At 45.7% G+C, this 18,001-nt stretch overlaps 1 protein-coding gene across 1 annotated transcript; it reads right to left on the bottom strand.

Moving 5' to 3' along the window:
- Positions 1-5,770: 5,770 nt before the first annotated feature.
- UBE2B (ubiquitin conjugating enzyme E2 B) lies at positions 5,771-14,587 on the bottom strand. Its single transcript, XM_037398038.1, has 6 exons — positions 14,432-14,587; positions 10,862-10,942; positions 10,112-10,137; positions 8,970-9,059; positions 7,608-7,696; positions 5,771-6,798 (listed from the first exon to the last, which is right to left on the bottom strand). Exons 1-6 carry the CDS (start codon positions 14,473-14,475, stop codon positions 6,670-6,672), a joined length of 459 nt encoding a protein of 152 aa, XP_037253935.1. The 5' UTR covers positions 14,476-14,587; the 3' UTR covers positions 5,771-6,669.
- Between the last annotated feature and the right edge of the window lie 3,414 nt (positions 14,588-18,001).

Raw genomic sequence — 18,001 nt, 5'->3', positions numbered from 1 at the left:
GCAAAGGTTTAGCTAGGATAAAAACCGACGTGGGTCTAGATGCTTGGGACAACCTTACTTTGACCAGCAGCCCTCCAATGAATACACATTTAGGTTCCCCTTTGCGCCCCAGCTGCAGGGGTGCGGGGGTGCTGCGGTGCCAGGTAGAGCCTCTGCTTGGGCTGCAGTGCCCTTTCCAGCTTTGCAGCTCCCCAGCTCAGCCTATGGTATGTGTACCAAATTGGCAGCTGTCAAAATTATTCAGCTTAGAAATGAATCAGACACGGCAGTTAATGACCAAACCGAAAACGAAGGAAAGAAACACAAGATCTTTTCAGTTATCCAGGTTCAGGACCGATTACCCTCTGCTACAGGTGGGGGCTTGGGTAGGCAAAGCCTACCCACGTTCAGTGCCAACGGCCTCTGTGCCGAGGTCTCTGCGAAATCAGCCAGCGCCATCATACCAGAATAATGCCCTTAAGACTGTAGTTTGACCCGGCCCTGGCACATGTTTAAAAGCAAAAAGACTGTATTTTATGACATCACTGAATTCCTGATTAAAACATTCACATACTGGGATTTTAAAACAAACTTTCATTTACTAACATTTTCACTAGCTCTGAAAAACTCATGCTACGTACTTTGACCACATCATAACGAAAAAGGCTTCATTTTGGATGCCGAACAACATACACTGTTTAGGGGTAGCATGTTTACTTTCTGGCATGATACAGCTTTCACACAGACGAGCTCAGAAATACGACTCTGACACAAGCATTAAGAATGGATTCACAGTCACCGAGGCTGGAACGTTATCATTAGTGGGACAGTACCAAACACAGAAGATACCCTGTCTTAAAAATCTTTATTTGCAGTGCAGAAATATGGGAGAATGACAAGAAACCTTTAGGGAATATTGCAATTTCCATAGCTTGTGATGCTAATTACAGTCATTATCAAAGAGTCTAAAAAGTTCTGCATATTTTTCATTATCTGCTCATGGTAGCTGGGATATGAGATGATCTCAAAGTGCAATAACAATGCTAAGCGGGAAAAAAAAAAAAAAAAAAAAAAAGAAATCCCAAACCCTAAACCCCGTTTATTTTCAATGCTACTACCTAATTATTTAAAGTTTCTGTAATAATCAACTCAAAAAGCCCTCTCCTCTCCTATGTACATACACACACATAATCCAAGGTATATTATTTTCTAAAATGACATCTGTCCTTGAATGCACAGCAAAAGCAAAGCAGTGTAGGGGTTTAATGGGTTCTATTCTTCGATTCTACATATTTAATTTTTTTTTAGATTTAGCTCCTTTTCCCTTTGCCTCTTACACGATTCTTCTAATATGAAGAGACTTCTAGAGATTAACCGTGAAGAAAACTTATGTTCAGCAAAACTGTCCACACATGTACAATAACACACAATTCTTCTTTGGTCTCCTAGTTTTGGACTGGTTTTATCCCTAAAGCTTTCATGAAATAAAAAGAATGCCTCCTAAATCACTCACCACTCTGGCTACACGGTGTTCGTACAGCCCAAGGCTGGATCCAAGCAAGGCTTTACAACAATGACCGGTGCAACAGCTGAATTTACACCTTCTAAAGAGGCCAGGTGCCCTGGGAGGGATCCATAAGCCATTGCCAGCACAGGCAGGGGGATATACACCATACAGGAGAGCACCTTAAATCCTGCACGCGCTGGTCTGCACGGACCAAAGCCAGTGTGCTCAAAACACAGCAGGAGGAGGCACCATCTGATTTTTCTACATTTACACAGCAGTCAGAGGCCTGAGTTTATTCCTTGCCTGAGGAATTTTGAACCCGCAGCTCTTCCCTTCCAGAATACTCCAACGCTACAGGGGACACACATGTAATCTCTGTAGTCTGTTGCAGCTCTTCCATTAGAAAGATTAATGAAATCAGGGAGAGAAGTCCAGATAATTGTTTTATCCAGTGACTTAAGTAACAAATTAAACATTGCTGGAGCTAGAGCTGCTCACAGGCAAACGCCTGCCCACTCCCGCGGAGTCTCTGGTCACACATTTCCCACTTGCAGTCCAACCAGCCTCTCACTCTTTCCTGCACTGTGAAGCTCCATCAAAAGGAGAGGTGGAGAACGCCGCCTTGCCAACTCACACATTACAGCAGATTGTCTGTTGATTACATCTTTCCTCTTCCAAAAAACAACTCTAAACAAATAAGGCATAGTATTTGACTGGGACAGCTTCCACAAACAGTAAAATGCTCAAATAAAAACACTAGGTGGGGAAGTCTGGCCAGATGAGAAGGCTCTTCCTCTCCTGATGAATTTTTATACACATCAACAGCTGTTCTCACACAGTCTTGACATGCTAAACACAAAGTATTTAACTGTCTACATTATCCTACCTATTTTATTTTGAGTTATTTTATTTTATAACCGAATGCCACTGTAGCTATCAGGGAATCTTCCTTTTTTCCTGTAAATTTTTTATTAGGGACCTGCTAATCTCTAAATATTTAAAGCTTTATTTGTTTGACACATTGAATTAATTGACTATTAATACAAAACCTCCCACAAAGAAGCTACAGATATACCACCTCAAGCTGTGATTTCTTCACTTCTCACAGCCTAAGGCCTCGATTCTGTAATTACACACGTTTAGCTGTGTTACGGTGAAGAATCCCAACGGGACGACTCACACAAGCGAAGTTAACCACATTTCTGAAGATCCAAGTCCTGTAGTTTTGGCTTGGGACTGCATTTGGCAGAGACATCTCCAGGGAATGGAGAGGAGCAGCAGCAGCAGCGCAGTGTTTGATGCTTGTGAGTAACGTTAGTGCGACACACCTGAAGGCGAAGGAGTTCTCACGCTTGGAGCTTGGGCTGCAGAGCCACCGGCACCGGCCTCCTCCCGACCTACGCCGAGCTGCGGAGCTGGACACCTCCCGATGTCCCTCTGCAAAAGCAGGTGACTGACGTGCCTATGTGGCACAAAAGCACTGGGGTAAGTGATTTTACAAAGTCTCCAAAGTGATTTTAGAGCTTTATACGGAATCCCATGGAAAAGAAGCAATTATGAGCTGTTTAGTATCAATGAACTAAAGCCCCGTGAGGAGCTATAAAACCAAAATCTGCGTACCCATCAGTACCTCCTTAATTAATCCCACTGTCCTACCAAGCTTACTGTATTACGTCTCCTAATTAATTACAAAACCAAGCATCCCGGCGCACTACTTAAGAAATTAACTGCACTGCAAAGGTTCTCGTGACGGTGCTCGTGTGAGTCGGTATGCCTGGGCATTTTTGTTCTGGAATTTCACGGGACTCCCTGGCTTTGTGGCATGCGGAGGGATCGGGCAGCACCTGCTGTCACCCACGGGCCCCACCGGCTGCTCCCTTCCCGGGACACCGAGCGGCGCGCTGGGGGCACGGCCCCCCCTGCTGCAGGCGGGGGGTCACCCCCACCCGCGGCCCTTCCCGGGGGGTCTCCGGGGGCAGCGGAGGCGGCCGCGCTGCGCCCCCGCCAGCAGCGCCGGGCGGGCAATGGCTTATCGCCCAGGGGCCTCCCCGGGCCGCGCTCCGCCCGCAGCCGCCTCCGGCCCCGGCCCGCTGGCAGGCCCGGGGCGGGGGCACGAAGCGGCGCACGGCCCCGCACCCCCCGGCCCGGGGGGAGCGCGGCGGCCCGGGGGGGGGCGCGGCGGCCCGGGGGGGGGCGCGGCGGCCCGGGGGGGGGCGCGGCGGCCCGGGGGGGGGCGCGGCGGCCCGGGGGGGGGGCGCGGCGGCCCGGGGGGGGGGCGCGGCCCACAGCTCCCTCAGCGCCTGCGCGGCCCCGCCCGCGCTCCGCCGGGGCAGACGAGCCGAGGGGCAGAGCGGCCCGGCTCGGGGACGGCGCCGCTGCCGGGGGGAGCCGGGCTCGGCCCTCGGCGAAAGACCCGTCCCCCGGGGAGCCCCGCGGCCTCTGCCGCTAAATATCAGCTCCGTGCCCCCAGCCGCTGCGTCAGTACGTGGCGAGGCGGGCAGCGAGCTGCCTCCCACCGCGGGAGAGCGGGAGGCACCGCACCTCCTCCGCCGGCGGTGGGAATAACCCAGCGGGTGGCTGGCACCGGCAGGCTCCCGGGGGAGCCCCGCTGCGGGCGGCACAGGCTCGCTCCCGGGGGAACCCCGGTGCGGGATGGCGAGCTGGCCTTCCCGAGCAGCGCCAGCAGCGGGAGCGACGTGATGGCAGCTCCTGTTAGTCAGGCTTCGCGGTAAATTAATTACACCATCATCAACGGGCTCGTTTTGCTTGGTAATCCAATTGTGGCTACCAACGGATTTTAAGCTCTACCCTGTGCTGATTTTTAACGCGTGCTTTGGGAGGGCTCGCGAGTCGCCAGTCCTCGTCCACCCCAGCAGCCCTCGGGGGATGCCATGTGTCCTGTGCTCTGAAACTCCCCCCTCAGCCGCTGGCTCCTCTAGGCAGGTCATTGAAAACTTGGGTTTCGCCATCCCGATGTTCACATCCACATTCCGCAGTTCACACAGCAAAATCCCGTCAAACAAGGCCACGTCCCTGCCCAGCACAGGCTGGGAATACAGCGAGGACCCCTGCCTGGGGGCCAGCAGGGCACTTCCCACCTGAAGTTTACCAACCGCAGGCTCCAAGCGCTGCCCTTACCACTTCAGACGCACACCTGGACCCGTGTCTGTGGGTCCCTGCCCAGGCACGGGCACTGCGAGTTTGCGGTGCTGATCGCCAATTAAACCTCCTTCTGCTCCGATCAGGTTTCTCAGACACACGCTGCCTCCGTCCCAGATGCACAGGAACATGTTCTGAGCTTCACCAATCTGTAACTAGGCTAAACTGCCTGTTCAGGAGCAATCAAATTAACGTGGACTCCGATGAATGGCAAACATCACCTCACACCCACATGTCAAATGAACAAAAATACTGAAACAGGAGGTAAAATTTTTTAAAAATGTTAAAAGTTTAGAGTAATTCTTAGAAGCAGGAAACTTCTGTATTCTGTGAACCAAAATATCTGCACTGATGCTGCTTTACCACCACTTTGCTAGAGTTACTGTAATTTCACCAGTCAAGAGGCAAACTGGATCCTTTGGGGTTTCTGTTAATAATCAGATGCAGACTGAAGAATTTTTAAACACAAATTCACTGACTCAAGGAAAGCAAACTGACTTTTCAAGACTGTGGTTTAGTATTACTTAGCACTAGTTTCAGAGCCTTTGCACACTAATTAAAATTTCCTAACAGTTCTTATCTAAGGTAAACTAGTTTTGTTTCACAAGCTACTAACACACAGCAGTCTAACTAGTACTCTGCTGTTTCAAAACTTAGTAGTGCTGCTCCTATAAATTAAAGAATAATTTTGCAAGCAGGTGTGAGAGAGACTTAACTTTTAGTAATGACTACTGCAAATAAACATTTTCTCTTCTAGCTAAAATAAACTTCCACTGATTTTCAGGCAACGCTGAGCTGTATTTTGGTACAGGGATTGGGGTTTTAATACATATGTAATGCTGGTTGGAATTACGACAAAGGGATTACAATTCTGCTGCTGGGAGGAAAAGGAGAAAAAAAAAAAAAAAAAAAAGGGCCTAAATCTTTACTCTAGTTATCCAGCCTGGTTTACAGAATACAGTAAGAAATTACCACATCAACACTTACAGAAACAAGACCAAACTTCTTTAAAACTGGCAATTTAAGAGTACGTGGAACTGTTGTGAACAGACACAAGACCTGACCACGTGGTGCACAGAGCCAAGTTTGCTGCCATTGGTTATTAATTCTTTCCCTACCCCCAAGGGAAACTAATGGGACACCTCTTTAATTATTAGAAGATATTAAAAACAATATTACAGTATCAGTATGTGAATATAGGACAGATTTAGATGACAGCATTTCACAACTTGGTAAAATACAATCTCCCTAAAAAAAATAAGTTATCAGAATACATCATCATTAAGCCTGGTCACCCAGGTCCCGTTTGCAACTCTGTCGCTGGTTTAAAGTGGGACTTTTAGCAAAACCGTTACATCTGTTTCCCCATTTGTAAGTTGGCAGCTACCAATACTTCTCTTCCTCATACAACTGAGGACACAAAGAATCAAGTTAAGCCCTGGTGCAGAAGCAAATATCCAGTAAAGACAGCTACATCATAGGTTAACTTCTGTTTGTAAAGTGCATGGTATCATCAGCATGTACCAAGAGGAAAAATGGAGTAAAAATGAGCCCTTTGAAAGAGATACAGAGTGAAAGCAGAATGTCTTGCACTAAGGTTATGTATTTAACAGTTTTACATGAAATATTTATATATAAAAACTTTGTTAAGTGCTTTTCTCCAATTTAAAAATCTAAAGAATTCAAAAATAAGGCATTCAATATTTGAAAAAGTACAGATTTACAAAATGTGTATATTCTGTCATGAAAACTCCACACCAACATTATACACTTGGGAAAAAAATACAAACAGGATATATTACAAATTTATGTAGCAATAACTTAGTTCATACCATGCAATAAAAAGTACGTTAATCGAGATACACAAGCTTTTAAGTTTCCTAAACTGGAGGGCTTAATTTTGTTTGCAAATGAGTTTTTATGCAAATTCTTAGAACTGTGGCACTTGAAATTTCTGGTAGCCTTTCTATTGAGAGTTAAATTGTACGTCATGATTATGAGGATGGAGAGTAACAAAGCAGCTGTTACGAATCATTCCAACTTTGTTCAACAATAGCTGAAACTCTTTTCTCATATTCACGTTTGTTCTCCTGATAAAGTTGTGCCGCCTGACTGTTTGCTGGACTGTTTGGATTAGGTTCATCAAGCAGAGACTGCAAAAAGGGGAAAACAAAACATGAGACAAGCCAACACCTTTTAAATCATGGAAAAATCAACTTACAACTTTCAAATACTGTGTTTCAGGAGGCACACATGACTCAGAAGAGCCCAACTGAAAAAAACCAACAGTTAAACTCATGGTTAGGCACCCATAATTACACCACTGAACCTCAAATTATACACTGTGAAGCAGTAGCACTGCATACACTTCGAGGTTCTCAAACCTCACAGGTACACCGTCATTTGTACCAGTTAGCAGTATGATGGTAATTGATTATTTGGCAATTACACTACTATTGTCATTCAGGACTGAAGAGGGGCTTAAGATGCCTCCTACAGAACTTCACTATAGACAAATAAAAACAATCACACAGGAGAAAAGAAAATATGCATTTTTGCTGAGCCACGCCATTTTTACTTATTCCAAGTAAATTAGGTTTTAGCAGTACTGTCTCCCCGAGGACTTCAGTGGGCAAGGCTTCAGGATAAAGGTTAGTGTTTCAAACACTAGGCAAATTTCTACCATCTGATGTCCTGTCTTGACTAAAAAAGAGCTAAAAAGGAACCCAAACCAGTAACTTTTCCTGCAAGAAATACCGAACAGCAGTTTTGTAGCTCAAAATTAGTCATTACATCAGACAACACCTTAGCCTTTATTTGATCAGAAAAATTACTGCTTAGCTCACAAGTATTTGAAGTCCCCTTTGATACAGTTACCTGGTTAGCCCCATCACCGAGCTGTGTATTCTGGAAGAGAGACTAACAACAACAGAATTATTTGCTAAAAGAGATGTGAAGTTACCTGAATTGAAGTTAAAATAGATGAAACATCGTATGTTGGACTCCAGCGATTCTGAAGAATATCTAAACATATGCTACCATCCGCATAAACTGCAAATACAACAGATATTTGGAAACAATCAGATTTATTTTATAGTTTGTTCATTACATACTGTTCAAGGCAGATTTACCATTCCAATTCAGTCTATGCTTAAATTAATGCTTTAGGGAAGAAGACAGCAGTTACGCTTCACAATCTTCCGTCATATGACACCTTGTATTTTGAAGATGTATTACTGGAAGTAACAACACTTAAGAGGAAAAGGAGGAAGGTCTAATGATGATGGCATTAGCACAGGAACTGGTAGACTTGATTCTTGCTCCTCTTGTGTGACTGGCCCCTATGCACACAGTGGAGAGCATGCTCCCAGAGAGCAGCGAGACATTTACTGCGGGAGCAGAATCCACTGCGCCAGCTGGGGATCTCACAGCTATCACACACTCCACAGCAGGAGTTCTTGCCCTCTTTTCACATACTCTATGCTCACTATGAGACACACCAAGACAGGTAAGAAAAAATACTGGAAAGTGTGCTTGAAACACTGCTTCTGTCTGGATACCTACCAGTTGTCTTAATATAGCCTGTGTGAAACAAACTCACCACTCAAACTCCGAAACCCTTGTCTTCAGGCTTGTTTGTACCAATAAACCCCAACAGATTACTAGCAGAGGCACACTGCCCTGCACATTACGTGACATATTGCTACAGAGGGGCTTGGAAAAGCAAAAGGCATGGTTTGTGTTTTCTGCATGCAAGAATAACTGAATAAAACCTATCAAGTGCTGGAGCAGGAACCACAGCACTTTCTCATCACTGAGTTCGGGTCAGCCCTCCTCGCACTTCCCTACGGCTGGTTATTCTCACCTTCTTCCTTGTGCTAGCACAGGCTGGTACAGGGAACCAAATGAAGGCATGGACTTGGCTGAAATCTCATCTGACAGAAATAAATAACATCTGGCTTGATCACTTCCCTGCTCCGATTCACAATGTGGCTGCGCATACACAATTGCTGTTAAATGGAAGAGGGCAGGAATCTGCAACCAGAATTGCCTCTTTAAGCCAACCTAAGTGCAGCTGCTGCTGAAAATGCTCACAGGCTTTGCTACTGAGGCTATCTATCGATTAGAAAGAGACAGATAGCTGCTTCCTAATAGCATCATAATTCTTAATTTTTCATCAAGCAGTTGCTGTCCCAGACATCTACTTAGGAGGCAGCAATGAAGAGAGATTGAGAGCTGTTAAGCATTCTGGAGCTTCACAGAACACATGACCACACCACAGTATTTAATGGGTATTATGCCTAAAACAAAATGATTTACTCACCATTTGGATGGAACATTTTTGATAAAAACCTAACAGTTGGAGGCTTATTTGGGTATTCTTCGGAAAATTCTATTACTAGTTTAAAAGTACCTGTCCAAACAAAAACAAATACAATCAGATTAACTGACAACAAAAGAACACCTCCAGAAATATATACAACATAGGTTAACCTATGTGCTTCGTGATCAGTATTTCTTCTCACCATTGTATAAGCTAACAACACTGAGTCTGGTTTCTTTTCATGTATTTCAAGCGGTAATGGAACTACTACTTAGTGACAGTAATAAACCCAACAGCAACAGCTAGGTAGAAGCTCGGAGACTCACTGTGTACATGGCAAGGACAGCTACATCCAGCACCAATTGTCCCACTGCCCTCCCCCTTTTCTGTGACCCAACACGATGGTTGGTGACTTTAAGGTGTTTCATTAATTTGGCACTGCAGTGCCAGCAAAGAAACACTGGAATTTCATAATCAGCAATCTCAGTCTTTGGAGTTCATGACTGATTCACTGAAAACCTTTATTATGGATCAGTGAATAATTTACTGTAACTCCTCCAACCCAACACAGAGGAAAACCCCATCTGCTGCCAATTACTGCAATAATACTATAATTATTAAACTCATTATTCCTCATATGCCTAAGGGAGGTTCATTACACACTAACTTTCATGTTTATGTACAAATTCGGTATTGCCTCCCCCTCACTGAGTTCTATATTCAGAACAAGTCAAGATTTTTCACCTGTTCTTCATTAGGAGAATGGAGATGAATCAAACATGCCACACAGATGAAACCAGCAAAGCACACTGTCTTGCTGAGCTTAGCTATGGAGATGTGAAAACACATCTGGCACCATTAGACCAACTTCCCCCATTAAAAGCTCTAGCGTATATGTATAAACAAGTCTTGATATAAGCATTGCTTTGTAGCTTTCTAACCAACCACCAACCACTATGACAAGACACTGCGTACATCAACAGACGTATTTTTATAGCCAACAAGACCTTACTCCTTCACTTGCTTGCTTGGTTTGTTCCAAATTATATACAGATAACGTCTATTATTTTTTCAAAACAGAACAATGTTAATACTGGCAAGATTTGTTATAGTGACAGAGAATATAAAAGTTAGCGGCTTACCATCCTCAAAAGGCGTCCCTTCTGGCCTGAAAGGTTTTAAAAATAAACTCCAGTTAAAAACGATCACTACCTACTTCTAAACAAGCACAATACATTTAGATCTTCTTCCTCATCCTCCCCAAGACACAAGCAGAGGCGACAATTTAAATATTTAGGCAAGTATCCAGAGGCAAACTCCGAGAGCTTTGTTGTGCCTAGGACACTTTCCCATAGTCAATCTGCTAGTCAAGATACCTACTTTATCATCATCTCAAATGATACATACACCATTATGCGACTAGATTAGAATTAACGAGCAAATTACTAGCAAGCATACTTCAGTTTTATGAAAGGATACAAAGCCAGCTCCTGTTCTGTAGGACTTCTAATGTTAACTTTCTAGACAGAACCTGTACCTCGTTCCACTGGGAATCAATCCAATCACCGCTAATACATCTGGATTTAATGGCCAAGAACATGCGGCTCTTAGGTTCTTTAGAGAGGAAACCTGTTTTTTCGTAACTCCTACACAGCCTAACCTATTTATTCAGCCATTAAGCAAGCTTTATTCAACAAAAAAGATGAACAAATGTTAATTTTTTCTTTCCTATGCATTCTACATTACCCCTGAAAACACTGCAACAGTACACTTGGTCATGTTTCTAAGTTTGCTGACTTTACGTACACAAAAGAAGAGAATAACTGTAAAAACAAAACCCAGGTTTATTTAGTCCTTTGATACAGGATTTTATAGTCATCACAAATGCTTACCCAAATATAACTGCATTCCATTGCATTATGTTGTTCTCAGATGGTGCACCACTGACACCCACAGGAGGGTCTTCTTGCAATCTAAGAATTACAAACATAGAATGACAAGCCTTACATAATTATACTTGCAGGTGGAAGTATTCAATTTAACAGTAATATCCATATTTTGTAAATATTTTATCACTCTAAATCAGAGAATACACAAAGCATTACACACGTTATCAATACTCCAAAAGACAAACCTACAAGACAACACACACCAAGATTTTCTCATGTATTATACCAACACACTACAATGGCCCAACAGGTTACATTAAGTGTGCAGGGAGCAAAGCATTAAGGGCAAGAATACTTTGAAGCACCATGTACAGCTGAGATTTACGGTACTATGTAGTGAACTATGAAAGAGCAACTGCTGCTGGCTGCCACCAATGAAGACAAGAACAAACTGCAGCCACAAACAGGAGCCAAAAACCAGCCAGTGAGACTTACACAGCACACTTGCTGGGACTAAGCACAAGTGACTGTCAGTGCAGCTTTTCGTGCATTCCCAGATCTGTGTGCATGATGTGGCTAAATTTGGTATAAGCCTATTTTGACTGGCAAGCTGATTGCTTAAAAGGGAACAAGGGGAAAATCTGTATAGTGCTTCTTCTTACCAGTTCAACAAATGTGTTTATCTCTAAAGTAATCATGGAAGCATTTTTAATTCTTTTTAGTTACTTAATCCTTAGACTAGGCAAAGGCACGCTCACTGAAAACCACATAAACTTGGGCCACACAGAAATATGTATCGCAACCGGAGAACAGGATCCAGTTACTTTCCTTCTGCCCATGGTTCTGTACACCAGTGTTTCTGCTGAAGATCACATAAGACCCTGAACAATGGTCAGCAAGCCCTCATCACCTGATGAGCATTTTCCTGATCAAACCTCTTCAGTGGCAGCTCCTACCCACCTCACCTACTTGGCCTCTCGAGTTATGCAAGAATAAAGAACCTGCCCCCAGTGACTGCCCTTGCTTCAAAAGCAATCCCTCAGTGTCAACATGAGGCTTGATCACAGTACGCTTACGAATGAGTCGCTACCAAAAGCCCTGCAGACCAAGGGACAAATTCTAACTGAACATCAGCGTGTACATGGAGGTTTGTTCAGAGCTGACACTGGTATACAGCCAGTAAACTCTCCTGCATTTGCACTGCCCAAGTCTGTGATAAGCCTGCATGCATACGTGGATGCTGAGCAATGGCACTGCCCCACAGAGGCAGCCCAGGAGCAGGGCTTGCTGTTTACAGCTCAGATCCCTTCTGAACTCTGTGTTTACACCCTCGCTCTCCAAGCACACGCAGTTCAGACAGCTTAGTATCAACAGCATAAACCACCTACTATTTTGGTCAGGGAGAACAGGAACATGACAGCCAGGCTGCAGGCCAACAATAATGCCTAAGCATTCAGCCTGACAAGTGCATCTGAGAGATGGCTTTGGTTTTTAGATCAATTTAAAAGCTCATGTGCACCCTACTGTCAAAGGGTCTAACTACAGAAAGGTTGTGGCAAGGACTGGAAATTAGACTGATCCAAAAAATGCCTGGAAGTCTTAAATAGCTTGGGAAAATGCAGCATTTGTACCCCCTTTTTAAGAGGAAAAAAAACCCCAAACAATCTAACCAAAATGAAACAAAAAAAACCCCAAACAAACTAATTTTTTCTATTGGTTTAGTCAAACAAATTCAAGGAGATACAAAATCTGTTGAACTATTCTCTTTGCAATTGCTCTTGACAATCACAGCATGCAAAAGAAGTTTATATTTAACAAAGTGAATCACAGCTCACAGCACACAGTCTGCTGAGGTAGAAGTAACATAAGGCTAAACAAATATATAACAGTGGGAAAGAGAAGAATAAAAACTGACATGAAGAAGTTACGTAAGTTTGGGGGTATCAAAGTTGTTGCATATTTGATACATACATTTGATTACTTTGTGTTTACTTGGTTATACTTTTCCACAGCTTTAAAATCTTTACTCCACCTTAAATTTCAAAATTATTAAACCAGTTATTCTAAGATTATAAAATCATAAAACCCACATCTGGCTGCAGTCTTGAAATATTACTTAGTCCCTCACCCTGAAAAAAAATCACTGGTTCACGTCATCTGTGTAACTGGATACAATAAAAAGGACTGAATATCCTGTTTTGATTTGAACAGCAATCAAGCAACACCCGCTTAGCTAACACCAACACCCGAGTACAAGAGAAGCAGGCTCCACATCTCAAACACACGCAACTGTTTGTAGATCCACAGATCAGCCTCTTACCACTGTAGTTTTACATGCAGTCATGTAAAGCAACTACAATACATGTCAACTGTTTCCTGATGTATTTTCAGGTACTGGTATGACATAGCTACGCTAAAAAAAAGAGATGCTATCAAAGCTGACTCACTTCCAACAACTTATGAGCGACTACAGTCCAGTGAAACAATATGACATATTCTAAAGCTAACAGAAGATCCCCCCACCTTCTTCCACACTCTCTTAAATGCGTCTACATGTTAGACTGGAAATAAATTATTCTAGAGCCTGTGGTTCAGCCATTAATGTTTAAAAGAGCGCAACTAATAACTGCTTCTTTAGCAGTTTGTATTATACAGAAGATGCTTCATGACTGAAAGCTTTAGACAGAATAGCATGTGCATAAAAACATTAAAGGGCGTTTTGTTTATTGCATACAGACAAATTAAGCGTTCTCTAATTCTTTGGGCTTCATTTTTTAACGTCTGTCCCGAATACTCATTTTCGGAGACACCGTCGACCCAACAAGCCTCCAACACACCTACCTACATTCTGCCTGCTCACTTCAGCAGACTGGGCCAAACCCCTTCGGTGTGCCAGAGCTCGGCTGAGGCGGGGGGCGCAGGAAGCAGGGCACAAACAGCCAGCCCCAATCCGCTCCGCACCGCCGGGCACCCCAGGGCAAGGGCACCCCGAGGCACCGGCCCCCAGCCCGGCCTGCCCCGCGACCCGGGCCCTCCCCAGCAGCGGGGGCTGCCCCTGCCTCAAGGCACCGCTTCAACTTCTATCCTCAGACGCCCCCAGCCGTCGGCGCAGGGGCGAGGCGGGCGGCCGGTGCCGCGGCGCCCGGCACAAACAAAGCCGGCCCTGCCCGGCAGGACCCCGGCGCTCACCCCGGCAGCCGCAGGGGCGGCCGCCCCGCAGGGCTCTTCCCTCCCCCGCTGCCCCGAAGCGAAGGGCGAAGCCGCCGGCTCGGAGCGCGCCCCTGCCCGCGGCACCCCCCGGGGGAGGGGGCTCCGGGCCAGCCCCCGTCCCTCAGCACAAAGGGACGCCCCGGGAATCGCCGCCCCCGCCACAGCTGCCCACGGCTCCCCCCTCGCCAGGGCTGGCCCGGCCCGTGCGAGCCCGAGCCGCGGTTCCACAAACTGCCGGGTCAGGCCCGCGGCCGGGCGGCTCTGCCCGGGCAGCCGCCGCGGTGCCTCCTCCGCTGCCAGCCAGCCCGTGTCACGTAGGGGCCCGGTGCCCGCAGGCCCCGTACCGGCGGGGGCCTCGCTCACCTCTTGAAGTCGCGCATCAGCCTGCGCCGCGCCGGAGTGGACATGATCGCCGCGGGGGGGGGGAAAGAAAAAAAAAAAAAAAAAAAAAAAAAAAGTCCGCGGCCGCGGCGCCGCCACCTCCCTCCGCGCCTGCACAAACAACCCGCAATGGCGTCTCCCTCCGCGGGGGGCGGGCCGCGCCGCTGGGCCGGCCGACGTCGCGGGCGGCAAGGGGGGGACGGGGGGACGGGGGGACGGCCCGGCCCGACCCAGCCCGGCGCGGGGGTGGGCGCCTGCGCGCAGCTCCGCGCCCGCGGAGCCCCCCACCGGTGCCCCGCGTTGCCTCCGCGCTTAAAGGCGTTTTGGGGGAGCCAGCGGGATCGGCCACCGCAGTGCCCGGCTTCGCTGGTCTGTCACCAGAACTGCCTCACCCCCGTGGAAGACAGATTTAATATTTTTTTTAATTACCGTTTGGGGCTTAAAGCAAGCAGATTTTAGCGACGGAGAAGCAGCAAGCTCAGCTTTTAATTTGGAGCTGCTGAAGAACCGTGAACCGGCTCAAGGAGCAGGGCGCCTGCAGCGCGGAGCATCCCAGGCCAGGGGTCCGAGGGCTGGCACGGCCTTGCGGACAAATGAGCACATGGATATTGCCAGAAATCATTTTAGGAAAAACATTCGTACCCACTGGCTTCTGCTCTGCGGGAGGGTAGCGGGGAACCAGGGAAGTGGTTTGGTTTTCTAATGCCATTACTCCAACGGGCTAGAGCAGACCTCTTTGAAGTCATGACCTAATTCTTACATGGCGCCTCAGAACTCAGCCCTGGAGCTTGGGTTTGCCTGGTGACATGTGCCCCCTTGCTTTTCTTTCACATGATTTTAAGGAGGTCAGAACACCCTGAGACTCATAATGAAGGGACAGATATAAACATCTTCATCCTCTGCCCATTTCTTTTGCCTCCGGCTACCCATGTGCTTGACAAGCATCGATCCTGGTTTAATTAGCACAAAGCTCCTAACTGCTTTTTTGCCAAAGTTGGTGCCAAGCACGTGCTGTGGCTGCTCCGCTGACATGGATTATTTTAGAAGTGACTGACCTGAGCACTGCTCGGAATCAATACCCCACACGGGTCAGGATTTTACTCCACAAGGACTTACGCTCTGCACACTTTTTAACCCAATGTCCCATCTCGGTGAAAATACTCAGACACTCAAAGCAAGATACAAGCATAGGAATCCACACAAAGCCTGATGCTGCAAGGGAGTGAGCTTTTCAAAGAGGCTTGGTAATAAGAAACTATCATTCCCCAGCCACTAAAACACTATTCCCTGCACTAGCGCAAAATGGATCCTGCCAAGCAATCCTCTTCTGGATTTTCCTCCTCCCCCCATCACACAGACATTTTGATTTTACATTCCACTGCTGCTCCTCTAGCTTTATACAGTTTATATTTAGCCCCAGCTAATTTGTAAGGAAGAAAGCAGACCGCAAAAAAACAAGTGCAAGCTTGGACCTGTATAAATAATTAACATCGGTCTAGCACCATTACTTGTTTCACTCTTACCATGTGCTCTGCTGCAATGGCCCCAGCAGAGCAGCAAGAGCATCCACTACCCAAAGGCAGCTCTCCAGCCCCTGAACCCCCGTCACTCCTAACGTACCCCACACTCAGAGCTCCACGCAGGGCAACAGTCATGGCCTGCACAGGGGAACAACAACAAAAAAAAAAACCCAAACGAGCTAAATCTGAAATCCTGTCTTGTTTCCACCTGGCTTGGAAACTTTTTCAACACTATCTCAACAGTGACAGTGTTCAGTCTCCTCTAACACCATCAAGAAACGGTGTTATGACGTTACCTAATAAAATGTTTTCTTTTTAATCCTAGCTGCCTGTTACACAGGTGTGGCCAGGAGTCTTATTAATAAATTGAAAGCTTTATTTTTTTCCCTATAAAGAACCAGCTGCGTTTCTGCTCTGTTGATTGTACAGCACATGGAGGTTTTTAAATGAAGTTAACTATATCCCAAGCTGGTTTCAAAAAAACAGCCCCAACTAACAATAGAGAGGCTCTACCCTTGCTAAGGTAGTTTAATAGGTCTCAAATCTGCACTAAATAACCATCATAGCATTATATCTGCTGATAATTATTTCCAGTACTTCCTTGCTCAATGAATTTAAATGCATCACTGCCAGTACTGTTCAATTTCACTACAGGCATTTCAGTTTAAAAGTTTTCAATTTATCATATACTTGTAACCCACCGACTTCCAGAGCCAGGTGGAAACTACAATTTCAGAACTAAACTTTTTCATTGGGTGTCTGGAGAAAGTTTTTTTCTGTGCAACCGTTAAAACTATCCACTGTAACAAGTGCTTCAAAAAATGGGAAAAAATCCTTACAGTGTGCAGTCTAGAGCATGAATGTTTTTCTTCTACCAACTTCTTGAATAGTACTGAAATAGATACAATTTCATATCTATTATATGAATTAAAAAAAATAGATAGTTCCTGATCAGAAAGCTGTTTTGAGTTCCATGTTTCTCCCAACTTTTTTTCCCAAAAAATGATAGTTAATAGGGGATTACATTAAATGAAAATCACATTTTCCAGCATAGTCAATCTATATAAATCTTGAGTAAATATTACATATTTGTGTAGCATTTTGCAAAAATGAAATGTTTCTAAGGTAGATTTGTCCCATCATAAAATGAGAAGCTTGAGAACTAACAGTGAAAGCAAACTACTTGCCTCTCTGTTAAAACAATCCATTCTTCCAATAACTTTTTTTTTCTTTTTCAGGTCAGTCTCTCATTTTGCAGTGGCCTCTGGGAAGAGTTATCTGTACCAACATCAGCCAAGCCCAAGACTCCAAAGTTAGGGAAACCAGTAAGCCAAGTCACCTGTTAGAAACTGGTTTTGTTCTCTTTCATTCCAGTGGCCACTGAGGAGCAACATGAGGAGACTCTGCCATGCCAAGTGCCATGCCATGCCATGCTGTTCTTCAGGAGAGATGATCCTTCTTCCCAAAGCAGCCAGGAACAAAATATCATGGTTAGTATTCTCATACCAAATCCAAAACACAGCACTGTACCAGCTGCTAGGAAGATTAACTCTCCCAGCCAAAACTCTCCCAGACACAAAGGTAACCCAGAAGGTCATGTGGCAAAGAAATGATTGATTTGCTCATCCTTTACTTCAATATTGGAGCAGGTGAGCAGAGCCATAGTAAAAAGGAGAATGGAGTTTGTTTAACCCACACAGCAGCAGAGGTAGGAGCAGCCTCTGCACCCGCACAGCCTATTTCTTTAGGAATGCTACCTCAGTGTACTCCGACTCCCAGCCCATCTTCCAGACTCCCTGAGCCCCCCCCCCCCCCCCCCGCCCCCTGCACAGCACTGCCTCCACCCCAGTGCAGGTTTTCAAGAAAAACACATCTTGGAAAAAAAATCCCTGTATGGACCTGCTCAACCTACCCTCTTATTTTACCAGGAAATTATTAAAGATTCTCCTTTGACTGTACTTGTGAGGTGTGCCCTTATTTACCGAAGGGCACCAACCTACAGGAACCATGAGCACAACGGTGCTCCCACACG

Source organism: Falco rusticolus, chromosome 8, assembly GCF_015220075.1.
Source record: "Falco rusticolus isolate bFalRus1 chromosome 8, bFalRus1.pri, whole genome shotgun sequence".
Lineage (NCBI taxonomy): Eukaryota > Metazoa > Chordata > Aves > Falconiformes > Falconidae > Falco > Falco rusticolus.
This window is presented reverse-complemented; position numbering and strand designations above follow the sequence as displayed.

Coding starts and splice junctions, on each gene's coding strand:
- UBE2B (XM_037398038.1), bottom strand. CDS start 14,475: ATGTCCACTCCGGCGCGGCGCAGGCTGATGCGCGACTTCAAGAG. Junction 10,138..10,861: donor TGGAATGCAGTTATATTTGG/GTAAGCATTTGT, acceptor AAAACCTTTCAG/GCCAGAAGGGACGCCTTTTG. Junction 7,697..8,969: donor AAAAATGTTCCATCCAAATG/GTGAGTAAATCA, acceptor TTGTATTTGCAG/TTTATGCGGATGGTAGCATA.